The sequence below is a fragment of the Gadus macrocephalus genome, chromosome 11, assembly GCF_031168955.1.
Source record: "Gadus macrocephalus chromosome 11, ASM3116895v1".
Classification (NCBI taxonomy): Eukaryota; Metazoa; Chordata; class Actinopteri; order Gadiformes; family Gadidae; genus Gadus; species Gadus macrocephalus.
The window spans coordinates 10,636,512-10,654,011 of NC_082392.1; the positions used below are offsets into that span (position 1 = coordinate 10,636,512).

Genomic DNA, 17,500 nt, shown 5'->3' on the forward strand with positions numbered 1-17,500 from the left:
CAACGGTGGGCCTCTTCATAACGAATTAACGTATTTTTTTAATTCAATAATGTATTATTATTTTACAAACCTTAATTTTTGGTGCCCCCTCAGGTACTTGTTGCCCTACGCACTCTGCGTACTCTGTGTATAGGGAGCTGCGGGCCTGACTGCATTACAACATTTTCATCACTTTTTGATCTTTCCAGATATATAAACAGATTTTTTATATATTTTATAATTTTTTTGTTTTTACCTTCTTGGTGTGTTTTCTCTTCGTCTCATTGATCTCCAGTGAGCCCTGGCAGAGGGTAACAACGTCAATGTTTTAAGCTTAAACTGTTACAGTAGTTCTATCTCGCTGGTGTAATTCAGCAATTGGAAATATACTTGAGTATTGTTAGTATTATTTTATCACATGGGTCCCAATCAAGGCCCTCCCTTTTCTGAGCAGGACTGTGTCCCATTTATAGGAGTCCCAGTTATAGTTTTGGAGAATGAGGCTTGGGTTCGAGGCTAGGTTCTTCATACATGGTTGGTTGTCAACCTTGTATAGAAGCACACATTTATCGCAACTTGTCATGCTTATACTACGTCCACACCACTACCATCATACTACATCATACTACTGCATTATACTGCTAGTTTAAAGTTATAACTGTTTCACTTTAGTTGAGCCATTTGTTTAGCTCTTAAACTTCAACAATTTGACTTTATTAAATGGTTTATATGTTTATACTGTTACAGTTACTCCATTCAGACTTTCCACTTTGGAATAAACTCTGATTGAACTCCGTTCAACCCCTTAAATATTACATATTATTTAAAGCCAGCCGCAATTTCTTAAGAAATGTTCTTTTCGAATTGTATTTCTTCTTGAGAAAACGTGTGCAGACTGGATGAGGGAGGCTGATGTAAATTCCTAATCAAATGTGTTATCAATTGATGTATACAAAAAAAGAACTAAAGTGGCCAAGATAGAAAGAAAGAAAAGAGAGAAGGGACAGAAGAATGAAGTGGACCCACTGGCCTCAGTCAGAGCTGTGTCTCAGCCCAGGACTAGAGAGAGGGGTTCCTGAAGCTTGGGAAGCCTCTAACTTTTTCCCACTGTGAAGGGCGGGAAGCTCTCAAAATGGTGGTGGCAGCCATGAGAGGAAGTTAAAAAGAAAGCAGGGGAGCTTGATGATACAATGGGGTTAGTGAAGGGGAGATAATAAAATAAAGGGAGATGGAGAGGGAAGAAGAGAATGAAGAAGCGAAGACGGAGAGAGACGGAGGGATGAGAAGATTTGTGTGACCTGGAGCCTTCCCATGCGGCTGATTAACTATCTAAGGTCCACCTCGTCAGGGTTGCCAGATCCTATCGGCTCATCCCCCTCCTCTCTCCCTGTCTCTAGTCTGACACCGCCACCATACCCCGCTGGCGTCCGTGTAAACAGCACCGTATATATGCCAGCCTCCCCCCCCCCCCCCCATATCTCTCTGTCTAGCTCACTCGGTAGTGCTCTCCCTCTCTCGTTCTCTCGCCATCTCGCTGTCACTCTCTCTCTCCGGCTCTCGCTCACTCTGTATTTCTCTCTGTCCCTCACTCTCTCTCTCTCTCCCTATCTGGTCCCCCCTGTGCCCTCTGTTCTTATCTGTCACAGTGAAGACAGTGTTATCAGTGTTGTCTGTCTGCCGGTCGTGACCACAGACAATGGGCTTCAGTGTGGGCCTGTCTGCCCGCGTCTGTCAACACGCACCCGGCTAGATGACTATCGCTACCGGTCGCTTGTAGCTCACCGCGATGAAACTGTTTCCTCCCTCGCTCTCTCTCTCGGCCTCGCTCTCATGCATGCACTCTCTCTCTCCGTCTCTGTGTCCGTCTGTCAGCCCCTATCTCTGTCTATATTTAGCTAAATATTGCTTTGGGGTAATCACTGGGGTATCAAATATATCTACTATAAATCCCTGCGTAGAGAACATCTCTCCCAGACTGGGACGCGGGCGGAGGCTGGAGAGGGTTCATATAGCCGTGCTACTGTTGCCAGGCGGCTTTTGGCAGACGGCCTCACCTCCGGCCGTGGTGGCGGGCGGACACTTTCATGTCCCGACTCGGAGGACGGAAGGCGTCCATCTTCTGGCCCGTGTTCAGTGGCCGGCCAGCCGTCCCGTGGGACTTTTGAGTCCGAGCGAAGGCTTAAGACTTTCCAGTTCTCAACGTCGCACCGGAGAGTGGAGCGGATTAGCGAGTTGGCGTGGGCCATAGGAAAGGGGACGGGGTCTGGAGCGGGCCTCACAGAGCGGTCCTACCTCATCCCCAGCAGGTCACACAACACATAGAACATCTCCACAGCCCCGGAGCAGGAGCCCTGTCCCCCGGCCGCCGGCGGATTAAACGCTGCTGAGTTCACCTCTCCTCGTTTCATTTAGCAGGGGAGGGCCTGGCCGGAGCAAGGATCCTCCCTGGCACGTTATGAGGCACTTGGCGGGCTGTGTGTGTGTGTGTGTGTGTGTGTGTGTGTGTGTGTGTGTGTGTGTGTGTGTGTGTGTGTGTGTGTGTGTGTGTGTGTGTGTGTGTGTGTGTGTGTGTGTGTGTGTGTGTGTGTGTGTGTGTGTGTGTGTGTCTGCAGGTGTTTGGCGGGATACCAGAACACAGACAGGAATTGGCACTCAACTTTACTTGGAACAACTGTGTGTGTTTGATAAAGACGGAGAGGGATGGAAATGAACATTTTACTTCTGCATTATTAAACTCGTATTAGTTCATACACACATACACACACATAATTACCCACAAACCCATGCATACACACTAAAATATACTATTCTTGAATGCCGAACTGGGCTTTTATTCCTCCCCTGTCGACCTCTGACTCTCCTGCTCTCTCTCTCCCTCCCCCTCTCTCCTGTCTTTTTTCTGTTGTTGCTGTATCTGTTATTCATCCCAACTGTCACTCGCTCTTCTTTTTTCGTTTCCTCCCATGCCCTTTCTCCCTCTCCTCTGAGAACCTCTTCCTTTTTCCTTCATTCTCCCTCTCTGCTTTCCTCCTCCTCTCCTCCTTTTTTCCTCCCCTCCTCCTCCTCTTCTCCTCCAGAGAGAGAGAGGGATGCAACGTGTGCCACGTTGCTCCCGGCCAAACACTCCTCTGTCATTTTCCAGATAGCTCCAACACCCAAACGGTGTGTGTTTGTATGTGTGTGTGTGTGTGTGTGTGGCTTGGAGTCCATCCACTCTGCTTGCTGTGGCTAACTTAGCAGGAAACATCTAATCTGTCAGTTCAATGGACCGTGCAGGCAGACACACACATTTACCCACAGACGCACACACACACACACACACACACACACACACACACACACACACACACACACACACACACACACACACACACACACACACACACACACACACACACACACACACACGCAAACACACGCATGCAAACACACACACACACACACGTACACACATACGCACATATAGGCTGAGGTATACAGTCTATGTTCTTAAGCACAGACGAGCAATGGAAAATGTGGTGTGGCCTTTCCGTATAATTCATACTCTGCACAAGTGGGAGAGTCTCTCATCCTTTTTCTCATTATTCTATGTTTTTCTTTTCCGGTCTGTTTAATTCACCTTATCTATGTAGCCCTTTAACCACGCCCTGGGTCTAATGACCAGTCCCCATATTCAAAGAAATACATTTGTCAAACTTAGGCTTCTTAATTAAATATATTCGCTGAAACAATCTTTTTATAGAAAATCTGATTATTATTCTTATTATTTAAAATTTAAAATCTTTAAACGGTTAAATAAAGGTCGTTTTTCCCTGCGAATTCCTCCCAAAACAATCAGCACCCCTGCCATCTTCACAGTCACCCAATTAGACTAGCAGAATGGACAGCAACCAATCAAATCATAATTATATAATTAATTTAAAATGTACCGGATAACATAAAACAATTTGATATGGGGAAACAAAAAGCAACTAAGTACATTTATAGCGGGACTACGTTTGAATACATTTACACATGTCCACTGAGCCTTAACTTATCATAATATAATATATGGTGCTTATAGCTGTGACAAGTATATGCCTGCCCATTGGTGTCATATGAGATATGGACCTACTAATAATTGTGTAATCATATTAACCAAAGGAATGTCTTCCAGGAAACATCACTCAGAACAATCACTTGGGTTCTTTAAACATCCACTTGACCTTGAGCTGCCCTTGTCAACCGTTGGAAACACGTCAATCTGTGGTCGGCTGAGCCTCGAGGCTACACCCGTTTTGCTCCACATAAAAGTTCACATCTTGAATTTCATATCTCGTTTCCGTCTTTACACTTACGCCACGTCTAAGTATGCCGACCAGCGCAAAAGATGACGATGCTGCCAAAATTGAAAGGCTTTCAAATGTCCCTGCAGAAATGTCCATTGTTTGACATCATAATACCGCTGGATTAAATATTAAAGACTGAACTGAAAGCGGGGGGCTGGAGTCTGATAGTGTGTCTGTTCTACCGATAGTTTATGAATTACAATATGACGTAAACTGACGTTCAACTTCAACACGTGATTAGCCTGCTCTTTTTATTTATATTGACGGACGCAGGTGTTTGTGGTTGAGTTAATGTAGATAGTATTTAGGGTTGCGCCTGCCTAGATATTGGGTTGGATGATATTGGAAACCCATTAATGAGAACAGAGCTTTCTAGACAAAATGAAAACACACTCCTTTTTTTTTTTACACGTTACTCTGAGAAGGATATGCCATTCACTAAGTGCTCCAGGCTGTAGCTTTGTATCAATTTTCTATGACATGAAGAGCTGAACTAGCAAACACTTAATAATATTACTTTACACACACCGTCAAATATTTCTCTAATGGGACACCTAATAGGGGGGTTCTGGTGAGAAGCACTCTTGACTCTTTCTATCATTATGTTGATTATGTTTCATCCTAGAATAGGGATCAAATCCACAAAGCCCTTCCATGGAGTTGGGTTCAACAGCAACAAAGAGCAACGTATTTATTGATCGTACAATTTGAAACCCCTCGCTCTGGAGTACAGACCTGCAAAAACATTCCGGCCCCGAGTACAGTACTCTGAGGAACACCCGTTCCTGAAGTTGTCTTTAAGCAGACCCTTTTTTCTGGGTAACACAGTGAATTCAGATCACTTGTTTAGGCGCAGCTATTAAGCTTCCTCACAGAGGTGCACAAATAGATGACAATGCCGTTAAAGATCCAGGTGTAAGATATTGTAGAAAATGTCCTGCCTTCCTTTTCGTATGTCCTGGTCAACAAGGTCTCAAAGAAAGTACCCTGACACACACCCTGTCGTGTACGGGAGCCTCTGGGACTGGTTCTAGTAGTACTGCTCTAGAATAGGGTAGCCCTAGCCAAGACCCTCCTGATATTCACGATTGCGTTTCGCATTAAATATCAGTCAGGTCTTCACTGGGCAGGCAGGAATGGAATTCTAAATATGGCCATGGCCTAAGGAAGTTCCAAAAACTACAGCCATTCAGAGTGATGCTCCTGCTCTCTACACTCAAACCAAATCCGGTTGGAACTAAGCAAAAACAATTTTTTTCTGCAGATCTCTGTTCCTTTAGTATTGTTATTCAGTCTAATTCAGATCAAAACAGTTGTGTTGCTCTGTGGATTGCTACACTTTCCTTGGGCACTGGCGTCCTTTTTTTTAATTTAGCAGACTACACCGCTGCTTGTTCATCATGAACTGAAACTCTCTCCCCAAGCGCTGATTGGCTCTAGCATTTTTGTTTTTCAGCGGCGTTTAGGCCTGATGGGCAAATAGAAACAGAACGTGAACTTGCGAGACCAGGATGGTCCCACGAGGCTAGGGTAGCCCATGATACCTGTAAGAAGGTTGTTTAAAGTCATTGGCAGGTCGCTACAGTACACACATACACAGACACACACATTTGTACACACACACAAAGACAGTTACCTGTGTAGATTAAAACCTGGGTTCCCGGTCGTCAGTGTGTATGTATATATATAATGCATATACTCATATAGACACAGATTTGCACGTGCGTGTGTGTGTGTGCGTGTTAGTGTGGTCTCTCAGGCTAAATGTGTCTTTGTGTTCATTCAGCTGGTACCAATCAGTGGCGTATGGAGTTGGACCTCCTCCTAACAATGGAGCCCTTGACTGGGGGAGCCCATCTGATTGGCCCTCATTGCCCCTTTTATCAATACACACCAACTCTAAAGCCCTGCTTCTGGTGGGCTTGTCCCTGTGCAAGACCAGGCTTAGAGCATTCGTCTGTGTGTGTGTTTGTGTGTGTGTGTGTGTGTGTGTGTGTGTGTGTGTGTGTGTGTGCGTGTGCGTGTGCGTGTGTGTTTGTGTGTGTGTTTAAGCATATTGGCAGTGGGGGGATGTTAAAGATGAATGTGTTACAGGTTGTGTCAAAGGTGTGTGTGTGTGTGTGTGTGTGTGTGTGTGTGTGTGTGTGTGTGTGTGTGCGAAATCTGAAGCATTCACCTTGTGTGTCGGGGACTCTGTGGGGGTGCAACAGAAGGAAGGAGAGAGAAAAGTTTATTGGGTTCAAATGCTACCAGTGTGTGTGTGTGTGTGTGTGTGTGTGTGTCTGTGTGTTTGCACGCACACATTTTCATGTGACCACAGGTTTATGGTCTACTCTAGAATTACACAAACCAATATGGCTTGTTTTATCAACCATACTCTACCCCCTCCACACACACACACATACACACACGCACACACACACAGGCACACACACAACTTGCATGCTGATATACCAGCTATCGATAGTATGTATCTATTTAGCTCTTTTCGTCAGTTTTTTCTCTTCTAATTTCCTTCTTTACCTCTCTCTCTCTCTCTCTCTCTCTCTCTCTCTCGCTCTCGCTCTCGCTCTCGCTCTCGCTCTCGCTCTCGCTCTCTCTCTCTCTCGCTCTCTCTTTCACACAGTGTTTTGGTGGGTGTCAGGTGTCTGTGAAGCTGTCAGCCAAAGCGCTGTCAGAGCGGTTTGTCTCCAAGTCTTGCTCTTCAGTCAGCGTCCCGATCACTCATTTACCTCCGAGAAAGAGACACACCTCCATTAGAAACGGATCTGCTTTCCCCTCACCTCTCTCTCCTTCCACCTCTCCCTATCTCTCTCTCTCTCACTCTCCTCTTTTGTTTCCTCCTGCTCTTTCCTTCCTCTGCCCCGGCGTGTCCTCGCTTGCGCTCTCTTTGTGTCTCCATCTGTCTTTTTCTGTCATCGCTCTTGGAGAAACCCCTCTCTCCCTTTGTTACGGGGTTGGGGGGGGTTGACGAGGTCGACCCTGGGCTGGAGGGTCAAAGTTTAGCGGCATGACCCACACCACCTGAGTCCCACTCCTGACTTAATTAACCCTCTACCTTGTTGTTTATACTACTTTTACAAGTTATGATTCAGTTTCATTTGGCAGACTCTTTCTGTCCAAAGCGACGGTGAATTCACCCGCCCATGTCCACGAGGCCAAACATGTGTGGCCGCTGTGACTGTAAAAAAGCGCTCCGATGGCTCTGATGGCGTTCTGATGGCGTTCTGTTGGCGCTCTGATGGCGTTCTGATGCTGCTCTGATGGCGTTCTGATGCTGCTCTGATGGCGTTCCGATGGCACTCTGATGGCGCTCTGATGGCAGTCTGATGGCAGTCTGATGGCACTCTGATGGCAGTCTGATGGCAGTCTGATGGCGCTCTGATGGCGCTCTGATGGCACTCTGATGGCAGTCTGATGGCAGTCTGATGGCACTCTGATGGCAGTCTGATGGCGCTCTGATGGCAGTCTGATGGCAGTCTGATGGCGCTCTGATGGCAGTCTGATGGCAGTCTGATGGCGCTCTGATGGCGCTCTGATGGCGCTCTGATGGCAGTCTGATGGCGCTCTGATGGCGCTCTGATGGCACTCTGATGGCAGTCTGATGGCAGTCTGATGGCACTCTGATGGCAGTCTGATGGCGCTCTGATGGCAGTCTGATGGCAGTCTGATGGCGCTCTGATGGCAGTCTGATGGCAGTCTGATGGCAGTCTGATGGCAGTCTGATGGCACATGCTCCAGACTTCACAACCAAAGCATGTTTGTAAAAGAGGTTGTGTGATGACATCCGAAGTTAACCACATTTATAGAAACATCCGTAATGTCCAAAGAGAAATTAAAGGAACACAATTTTTCTAATGCGCATTGTGCATCTTTTGGATTATTCAGGCGTTTGGCCAACAACGTTACGTGCATTAGGGCCATCAAATGGCATTCAGATGGAATTGGGGAAAGTCGGAGCGATGGGGACCCTCGGAGGTAGCGAATGAATGAAACCGCACGTGCCTCTCCGTGACCTGTACATGTCCGCAGCCGTCCAAGGACGCGGACTGCTGAAGTTATGTCCCATGAGCCTTACAGGGCATCTGGGTCAAGGGTTCTACAGGTTAGGCTGGGGATCAAACCTGGAACTTTGGGAGAAGGCTGGTAGTCAAACACACTCACCAGTAGGGTCTGGTGGTTAGGCAATTCAATTAATATCCTACAATTTAGAGACAAAAGGGAATATACAAATGTATTAGCATAAGTATAAGGGGATGAAAGTAGTATAAAAAGGTAAATTGAATGTACACTCTCTCTCTGTCTCTCTTCATTAATTCGTCTCTCATTATTTAATCTCTTTCTCTCTGGTTTCAGTTGATGGCCTTAGCGGACGCTGCGGAGGAGAACCGGCTCCTATTGGAGCAGGCGTTTGTCCGTCTGCGTAGCTCCACCCACTTGCTGGTGCTGCTGTTGAGTCTGTGGCAGGGCCTGACCCCCGACCAGACCAACATACTGGAGGCTACCCTGCTGCCCCTGCTGCAAGACACACCCACACTGGTAAACACACAAGCGCACATACATACTCAGACACACACACACGCGCACACACACGCACAAGGCATATCCATCCATACCCATATCCATATCCATTCATCTCTCTCATTCACGTTCACAGACATGCACATACACACACATAAGTCTAGACGTCCAATCCACAACGGTGGTTTTCTTTGAATCATTTTCAGCCATAACGATCATTTATAATAGCCGTGACATTTTGACATTTTACCTTAACATTAACTTAACATTTAGGCATGCATACTATCACACAGAGCTTATCCCGCACAACCTCAAAGTGAAACATACACACACACACACACACACACACACACACACACACACACACACACACACACACACACACACACACACACACACACACACACCCTCTTTCACACACTTTGACACACATACATACATTCATTCATACGTCCCAAGGTCAGAGTTCAGAATAAGAGAGAGTGAGAGAGAGTGGACGAGACGGAGCTCTTTGATCAACCTCTGACCCTCAGATGTGTATGTATGTGTGTGTGCGTGTGTGTCAGGAGGCTCAGAAGGCCGTATAAACAGTGGTGTTGACAGAGGTCCTCCATGAGCTGCAGTTTGATGATGACAGATTTCTCACCCCTCAGAGACTGTTGGGTGTGTGTGTGTGTGTGTGTATGCGAGTGTGTGTGTGTGTGTGTGTGTGTGTGTGTGAGTGCGTTCGTGTGCACATGTGTCTGTTCGTATGTGTTTGAATGGGGATTGATGATGTGAATCAGCAGTAATAAGGACCATAGCTCTGTGTAAGAATATAGCTCTGTCTGTCCAAGACATTCAGACCAATGTGACGACAGACATGCTATTTCAGGACAACACACACTTTCATACTGGCCCTCAGATCAGTCCGCACATTCAGACAGAAATGAGAGACAGACAGACAGACAGGCCGACAGACAGGCAATCGGACTAATCTGACCAAGGCAAGAAGATGAAGGCTTCTTCTCGCCCTCCTCATCGTCATGGCCACCGTGACCTTTTTGCGTGGCCCTGCAGGTGAGTTCACTCCAGATGAGTGAAAGTCCTTCGACCAGAGTCCGCTTTCAATGGCATTCCCTCTTGGATAAGTCCCCGGAATTTCCCCTCCCTTTGGGAAAGTCACACACCTCTAGATCCTGTAGAATGGAGAGAGCAGTGACCTCTAGTGTGGGCAAGGAAAGAAAGTTTGTTATTGTATGATTAGAGATGCACATGTCTGTCGGAGCGGGAGTCATGGAATGGTCAGAAACTAAAACATTATTAGGGTTCTTATTATCATTAATCAAACTTAACTTCCGCCTCTTTTTTTATTTCTACCAGGGTGCAAGAATCAAGAGAATGAGGATCACCCTGACCCCCATTCATTCATTCATTTATTCATGTATTCATTAATTCAGTCATGCACACACACATGCATTCATCCTTTAAACATCTCCCTCCTCCATCTTGTCTTCTGTCAGTCATTCGTGTCTCAGTAATCCTCTCAGGCCTTCTGACTGATCTCCTGAAATCTCTCTCCCTGGTTGAAATGCAGTCTTTCCATTCCTGCGACTATTAGTATCCAACAGGCATTGAGTTCCAGGGGATTATGCACACTGTGTACACAGTTTCCATTACGCCGGCCTTGGTCCGGCCCATCCAACCCGTGGAACCCCTGCCCTGGGCTGATAACCAGGAGCCTTCTATCCGCTCTGAGGGAAACCTCTAAGTGGAAGAGGAGACTTGTTGAGAGGAGGCCACTTCAACTCCATTCAGGAGCATCCAGTGACCCAGACAGATCCTCCTCAGTGCTCACATAGCGTCCCTGGGTATGGGGTCTTGTGGGTATGGGGGGGGGGGGGGTGGGTGGAGGGTCTTGGGGATGGAGTGGTAGATAATAGCCTAATGTCTTTGTCCATCTATCATGGCAGATGAAAGATAGATAGATTACAATGTAAAACAGTCAGAAACATACCTTAAATAACTGAGAGAATTTAAAAAATGCCCTGGTGTCACTCAAGGAAGAATGTATGTTCTTGTGCTGTTCGCTGAAGGTTGACATGGAGATGTGCACTAATAGGCCATTGATTGGACGGAGGCTGTCTTAAAGCATTCCTCGCCTGAAAGACGTTCTGAAAGTCTATCTTTTTTTGAAAGGAGGAGAAGGTGAAGGGTAGGAGCGGAAAGGGAGAAGGGGAGTAGGGTTGCAGGCTCCCTGGTAATTGAGGAGGCGCCTCGCTCAGCCGGGGCCCCAGTCTGCCACGCGACTCTGCCAACAAGACGAGGACAGCCTCCACCTCCTCTCCCTTAAGGGTTGATTATCACTGATAGGTTTCTCGAAGAAACAAGGGCCCTAAGTGTAACGGCTGCAATACTAAGCCCTGGTGGGATTTGGGGGATTTTCAGTTACTGTACTCAGAGAACAACGTTGATGGAGTTAGTCACGGGACGGGATTGAAGGGATGATTTCCCCTCCCCAGAGGCTGAGCGCCGGCCGTACACACATATTTAGAACTCAAGCTTCTCAAATGGCTTCCCCCAATGGCTCCTGGGATGGCTGCAGGGAGAATTCGCTGTCTTGGGAGTCCCACAGGGCCCTTTGTTGGGCCCGGACTGCTTTCTACATAGTATTCCAGTTATCCCGCAATCACACCTGGGGTTTTCCAATTGTCGAACGTAATGATCTTGACACAGTCCAGAGATGTTTCCACAGCCCTTGCAGTTGGCCAGACAGTGGAATGGCCGAAATCATACTCACCCGATTTAATGTCTAGCTATATTTGAGACAACTGGCTCAAGCATGTAATTCAAAGTGACATACAGAGAATAGAATTGGCTGCCACAATTTACTCACCAAATTTATTGGCAACAAATGTTATGAAAATTCAGAGTGACCTCAGACACTGAAGGAGGATAGAATTGTACAAATAGGCTAGTCGGAGTGGGCATTTCAGGAAATTGGCTAAAGAATGATCTCTCATTACTTACGCGTTTCTCTGAACCAAATGATCTGTCTGAACCATCATTGTCATAAACCCCAATACCCTTAAACACTAATTCGAAAATCTTAGCATCCTCTTGCTCATAGAGATGACGTCAAAAGACTTTACACATTTAGCAGATGACAGAGAATGGGCTGTGGGTTTAATGCCTTGCATATAGGCCACGGCAGCAGTTGGATCTCGCTCAGCACCCTTTATCTCCTAATTGATAGGTTTGGTCCGGATCCAAACCGGCCTTTTCACTGTGGCTGGATTTCCATTCAGAGATGAAGGTCTGGGGTTTAGTTTAGGGAGGTTTAATTCTCTCCCACAGCATGTCAAGACTGGTGGTTAATGCGCGGATGGTGGTGGTGGTGGGGTTGGGGGGTGGAGTCGATGAGCCAAGTTTCCCCAGAAACCCGTTGTTCGGGTCCAGTATGCGATTGTTCCAGTAGCTGGAGAACCTGGAGAGGTATTGTAAGAATATAACAACCCCCGTCCGATGCCCCCAGCTTCACTCGCTCGCTCCTGTCTCCTGTCCCCTCACCTTCACCTCGCAGCCGCCTCTCTCTCTCTCTCTCTCTCTCTCTTGCTCTTTCTCACGCTCTTTCTCTCTCTCTCTCTCTCTCTCTCTCTCTCTCTCTCTCTCTCTCTCTCTCTCTCTCTCTCTCTCTCTCTCTCTCTGTCTCTCTCTCTCTCTCTCTCTCTCTGTCTCTCTGTCTCTCTGTCTCTGTGTGTGTGTGTGTGTGTTTCTAATCTTGCTCTCCCATGTCCTTGGCCTTACTCGTTTATCGTTGTCCAAATATCTTCTGTCTGTCATCCCCTCATCTCTCTTTCGCTCTGTCTCTCCATCAGTCTGGGCTTCACCTCACCCCTATCATCTCCTAATCTTTTTTCTTTTTCCTTCTAATTTCTTCTCCTCGTCTCTCTTCTTATCCCTATTATTCTGTATTTTCTCTATCAGTGTGTGTGTGTGATTGTGTGTGTGCGCCATCGTACTTACAGGGTTAATTACCTGTCATTATGGCTCATTAGGGGCCTATCAGCAGGGCGGCAGGCAGGATGGGGGGGGGGGTTACCTGTCAACATCTTCTCCTCCTCCTTCTCTTCCTCTTCTTCCTCATCCTCCTCCACTCTCCCATCCCCTTCTCCCTTCTCCCCTGCTCCTCTCTCGTCCTTACCTCCTGTAGTTCCATCCTTATTTGAGGAGTCAGTTGCTGTGTGTGTGTGTGTGTGTGTGTGTGTGTGTGTGTGTGTGTGTGTGTGTGTGTGTGTGTGTGTGTGTGTGTGAGACCAGTAGAGAGTACAACTACAGATCTGACCTTTACTACTGCGCAAGCCCCAATGCCTACTACTACTCACGTGTCTACGGCCAATCTAATAGCAATAAGTGCTCATGCACATGTTTATGGTATTATATGTGCTATCCACATTGACATGGGTCCAGATTGTACAGCGTGTACCACAGTGAAATGAATTGTGCCGTAGATAGCCTGCCTTTTTTACTGTTTTGTTTGAACTTCTGGTTCAAACAAACTGTATTTTGTTGCCTCAATACTTCCCCGTTGCGATGACAATAATGTTAAATCTAAACATCAATACATTTTAGGCATATTCCTATCCCTTATGGCTTAGTTGACCTTCAACTATTGTTTCAATCATTTTAATTCCATTCGCAATTTGCTATTTTACAATTATGAGGTAAAGTATCTGTCTACCCTGACCTACCGTATTCCCTCTTGGCTTTTAAATGTATAAATGTAGATATGTGAATCCCTTTGAGAATATACCTACCTCCCCCTATCTCCTCTACCTCTCCCTCTCTCCTTTCATTTCTGTCCTCTATTCTCCTTTTCTCCCTTCTAACCGCTCCTTTTCTTTCCACCTGTCCTCCTCTCTCGCTCCTCCCCCTCCATCTGTCCTCCCCAGGGCTGGGAGGAGAGCTGTGACGCGGCCGTCTCCCACCTGCTGAGGAGCTGCCTGTCGCGGAGCCCCAAGGACCAGGCGGCCTCGCTGGCCCAGAGCGCGGGGCCCGCCCTGGGCCTGCCCGCCGACACCGGCAGGCTGAAGAAGCACATCACCCTGCTGTGCGACCGCCTGGGGAAGGGAGGCAGGCTCTCCCTGGCCTCCGAGACCAACGCCCCGGTGCCAGCCCAGGTCCAGACGCTGGTCCGGCCCGGTGAGTGAAGGGGATAGTGGGGGTGCAGAGGGGGAGACCTGGGGATGGTGGGTGCCATAGGGTGAAGGGGCTGGGTTCGGTTGGATGAGGCCCTGTTTAATGTCCTGTCTGTGATTGTAATAGTGTGTCTAGTTGATTTAGTTATGTGCTTTAACTTGCTGGGAGATGTATGTGTTTCATTAGTCGCACAATAACACAATAACACGGCAACAGTAATTACACGCGTGCCTTTATATGCCCTCGCACTTGCACATGTATGCAGAGACAGATCTGTTAATATACAGACGGCTGTTAATTAAGGCTGTAACTTGACAGACCAATGTCTTTGAGAGCTTAGTTCACACACTGCCACGTGTGCAGACACATGAACTCTCTCTTCTCTCACAAAGACATACACACACCCACATATGTATATTGTTTATGTGGTTGGTCATCTATTAGAGAGCAGTGAGCATTTTTTTGTTCTGACGTCAATGCCGGGTGTGTATCATTGTTCCTTAGTGTGTGTGTGTGTGTGTGTGTGTGAGTAATTTTCAAATTAATGTCGTAAATTCTGCCTCTTTCTCTCCTGAATAGAAACATTGTATTGGTTTGATCATCATCTCCAGTTGTGTTGTGTCCTTCATATCCTCCCTGCTCCGTTTTGTTTCAGCAATCTCTGTCCTTCCATTCCTTCTCATCTCCTATATTCTCACCTTGCCTCCTCTTCCCTCCTCTCCTCTCTCCTCAGCTCATTTTTCTCCCTCTCAGTTCCCCTCCTCTCCTCTCAACTCCTGTCCTCTCTTATCTCCTCTCCTCACGTCTTCACCTCTGCTCATGACTGCCCCTCTTCTCTCGACTCCTCACCTCCTCCTTTCTCACCTCATTCCTACTTTCCTCTCTTTCTCTCTCCTTCTGCCTCCTCTTCTGTCTACTCCTCTCTTCTGCTCGTGTCTGCACCCCTTCTCTTTCTCTCCTATCTCCTCCTGTTCTCTGTTTTGACTCCTCTCCTCTGCCCTGGGTCCTCTTGTCGTGTCTCACTCTGTAAAACGCTCTTACTGTTTTTCTCAATCGTTTAAACACGTTTTCTGAAACTATAGCTCAATTTCTCAAAACTCTAAACACAAACCTGAGAAGAGTTAATCATTTTGACAAAACTCCACAAATTCTTCTCAAAAATGATTTCTTCAACCAAACAGTAAACACATCTATCAAATGAACATCTCTTAGAGAGCATCAATTAATCACTGGTGTGATCAATTCAAAACACTTCCATCAAAATACTATTTACTTGTTTTTGGCTTCATGAGGCCATGGTACATATTCAAATGTATAAAATTGTTTAGAAATAGCTTTATTTTTTAAAGTTGCAATTAGGTGGTACATATAGTATAACGACTGTTGCCATATTGTAATACGATACTGTGAATATATCATATAAATATTGCATTGACACAATCGTATCAGAATAGGATACAATGCATACTTGTCTATCCAATTAGCTCCAATGGGCTAAACTCACAATCCCAGCCTCCCAGAGTCATATTGTACACCTATAGTTGATAGTGCAACATTGTTCTGAGAAAACACCAATGTTGCCTATCTTGGCAATACTCAGTCATACAGTAATTAAAAAAATGAAAAACAATACAGTTAGAAAATGTTTGGACTGTCTTTCGGGGGATGTAATGATGAAATCAGTGCACAATTACAAAAACGTAACAAAGCAAATATCTATTTATTACTGTAACACAGTCAAATGTTCCGCTAAACTGACTGCAGTCTTCCTCAATCGTTTACATAATTATTCTTTATGATCAAACAGACACTTTTAAGAGCATGTTCACAGTGGAATTAAACTAAAGCACACACACACAGATACTTGACAAACCCCTATGTGGCCCCTAAAGTGCGTATTTTATAGTCATTTTCACTGTCCCATTGGTTGCTGTGGTCACACACACACACAATATAAACTAACAAATTAAATAAAAAAATAATTAGCAAGCACTGACAGTGTGTGTCTATGTGCATTCAGAGTACGAGCATATGTGTGCGCCCATGTGTGTTGTGCACGTGTGTGTGTGTGTGTGTGTGTGTGTGTATGCGTGTGTGTAAGAGGACATGTTGCATGCACAGTTAAGAGGGGGGGGGGGGGGGGGGGGGGTAGCGGGGGATTGAAATAGCGACAAGCCCACAGTCAAATTGCTGGTAACCACGGCAGCACTCTGTCACCCCCGTTTCCAGACCGCATCCCAGAATACTAGAGGAATGCCTCGGCGCACAACTCCCATCTGGAGGCGGGCTCCGGGCCCCGCTCCACGCGGAGGACCAGGGCGTCTTTGCGTTCGCCTGTCTAATAATAGGAACAGGAAACATCTCAGTGGAACAGAGAAGAAGTCGAAAAAAGCACATGCACACACACACACACACACACACACACACACACACACACACACACACACACACATACACACAAACACACACGCACACACACATACACACACACACACACCACACACACACACACACACGAGGCAAGGCGTGTAATGGCCGCGCCGCAGGTTCGATTTCAGCCCACCGGTTAAATTGCAGGTTGTCCCATCATCTCCCCTGTCACTTTCTCCACTCTGCGGACGCTCCATGCCCCGGCCGCCTCTGGAAATATCCCCCAAGCACCCAATGGCGCCATCTTGGAAGTCTCTGCAATTACTACAAATTAAAAGTTACTTTGAATTTGGCCAGCTTAAAAGCATAAGAGTAAACAATGTGTGCCTACGTTCAATAAAGGGCTGAAACAAGTATGAGCCGGTGTTGCACGTTATATAAGCGTTTGAATATGCCCGGTCTCGGATCTAAAAAGTACACACTTCCAGCTCGCTCAAACCGAAGTTGTGCAACTCAGAAGTCTTCAGGGTGAAGTTGTCAGTTCCTCCCCGGTCTGATACCGTTAGAAGTCTGAGAACGAAGGACTTTTGGGAGGTTTAGAGAAATGCAGAGCAGAACATCTGTTCTCAAACTGTTGTTGCCAAGAACCGCAGACTTCACAGCCACCACGGAGTGAGTTTCGGGCCCGCGTCCATCGCTCCAGGCTATTTAAAACACAATAAATTTATATTAGTATTGCTATCTCCTACGACTAATTCATCCAACGACACAGCGTGTGCGTGTGTGTTACCGATTGAACTATACATAGTAACACTTGTAGTAATCTATTATGAAATTATATTATTAGTGTTCATTATCCTCTAGTATTAGTGGTTTAGTCTCCTTTCTAAGTACTTTGCGTACTCCATTTACTCACTTGCAATCACAACTGGGATTATTACAAATGCTAAATATATATATATCACGAAAAGAACATTGATAATATAGCCACATTCAATCCCACCTATTAAGCTAGTTGTTCACCTGAATCTCTCCCTGTCCCACCGTCCTGGCTGGAGTGGGTCGCTGCTGTGCTGGGGGGGCCGTGGAGAAGGCCTGCAGTGTGTTTTGCGGGTCCAGACCAC

At 46.5% G+C, this 17,500-nt stretch overlaps 1 protein-coding gene and 1 long non-coding RNA gene across 4 annotated transcripts in view; one reads left to right on the forward strand and one right to left on the reverse strand.

Moving 5' to 3' along the window:
* Window positions 1–17,500, forward strand: part of bbs9 (Bardet-Biedl syndrome 9) — an 80,382-nt gene that overhangs the window by 60,294 nt on the left and 2,588 nt on the right. For all 3 annotated transcript variants that reach the window (XM_060064331.1, XM_060064333.1, XM_060064332.1), the window contains 2 exons: window positions 8,664–8,846; window positions 13,760–14,009. In XM_060064331.1, coding sequence (XP_059920314.1) covers window positions 8,664–8,846; window positions 13,760–14,009 — 433 coding nt within the window. The remainder of the gene's footprint in view (window positions 1–8,663; window positions 8,847–13,759; window positions 14,010–17,500) is intronic.
* The window catches only part of LOC132467190 (uncharacterized), a 4,220-nt gene continuing 2,436 nt past the window's right edge, over window positions 15,717–17,500 (reverse strand). The window contains exons 1-4 of the long non-coding RNA XR_009527963.1: window positions 17,400–17,500; window positions 16,859–17,080; window positions 16,570–16,700; window positions 15,717–16,344 (exon numbers count right to left, since the gene is read on the reverse strand). The exon at window positions 17,400–17,500 is cut by the window's right edge and continues 2,436 nt beyond it. This is a non-coding gene — a long non-coding RNA (uncharacterized LOC132467190). The remainder of the gene's footprint in view (window positions 16,345–16,569; window positions 16,701–16,858; window positions 17,081–17,399) is intronic.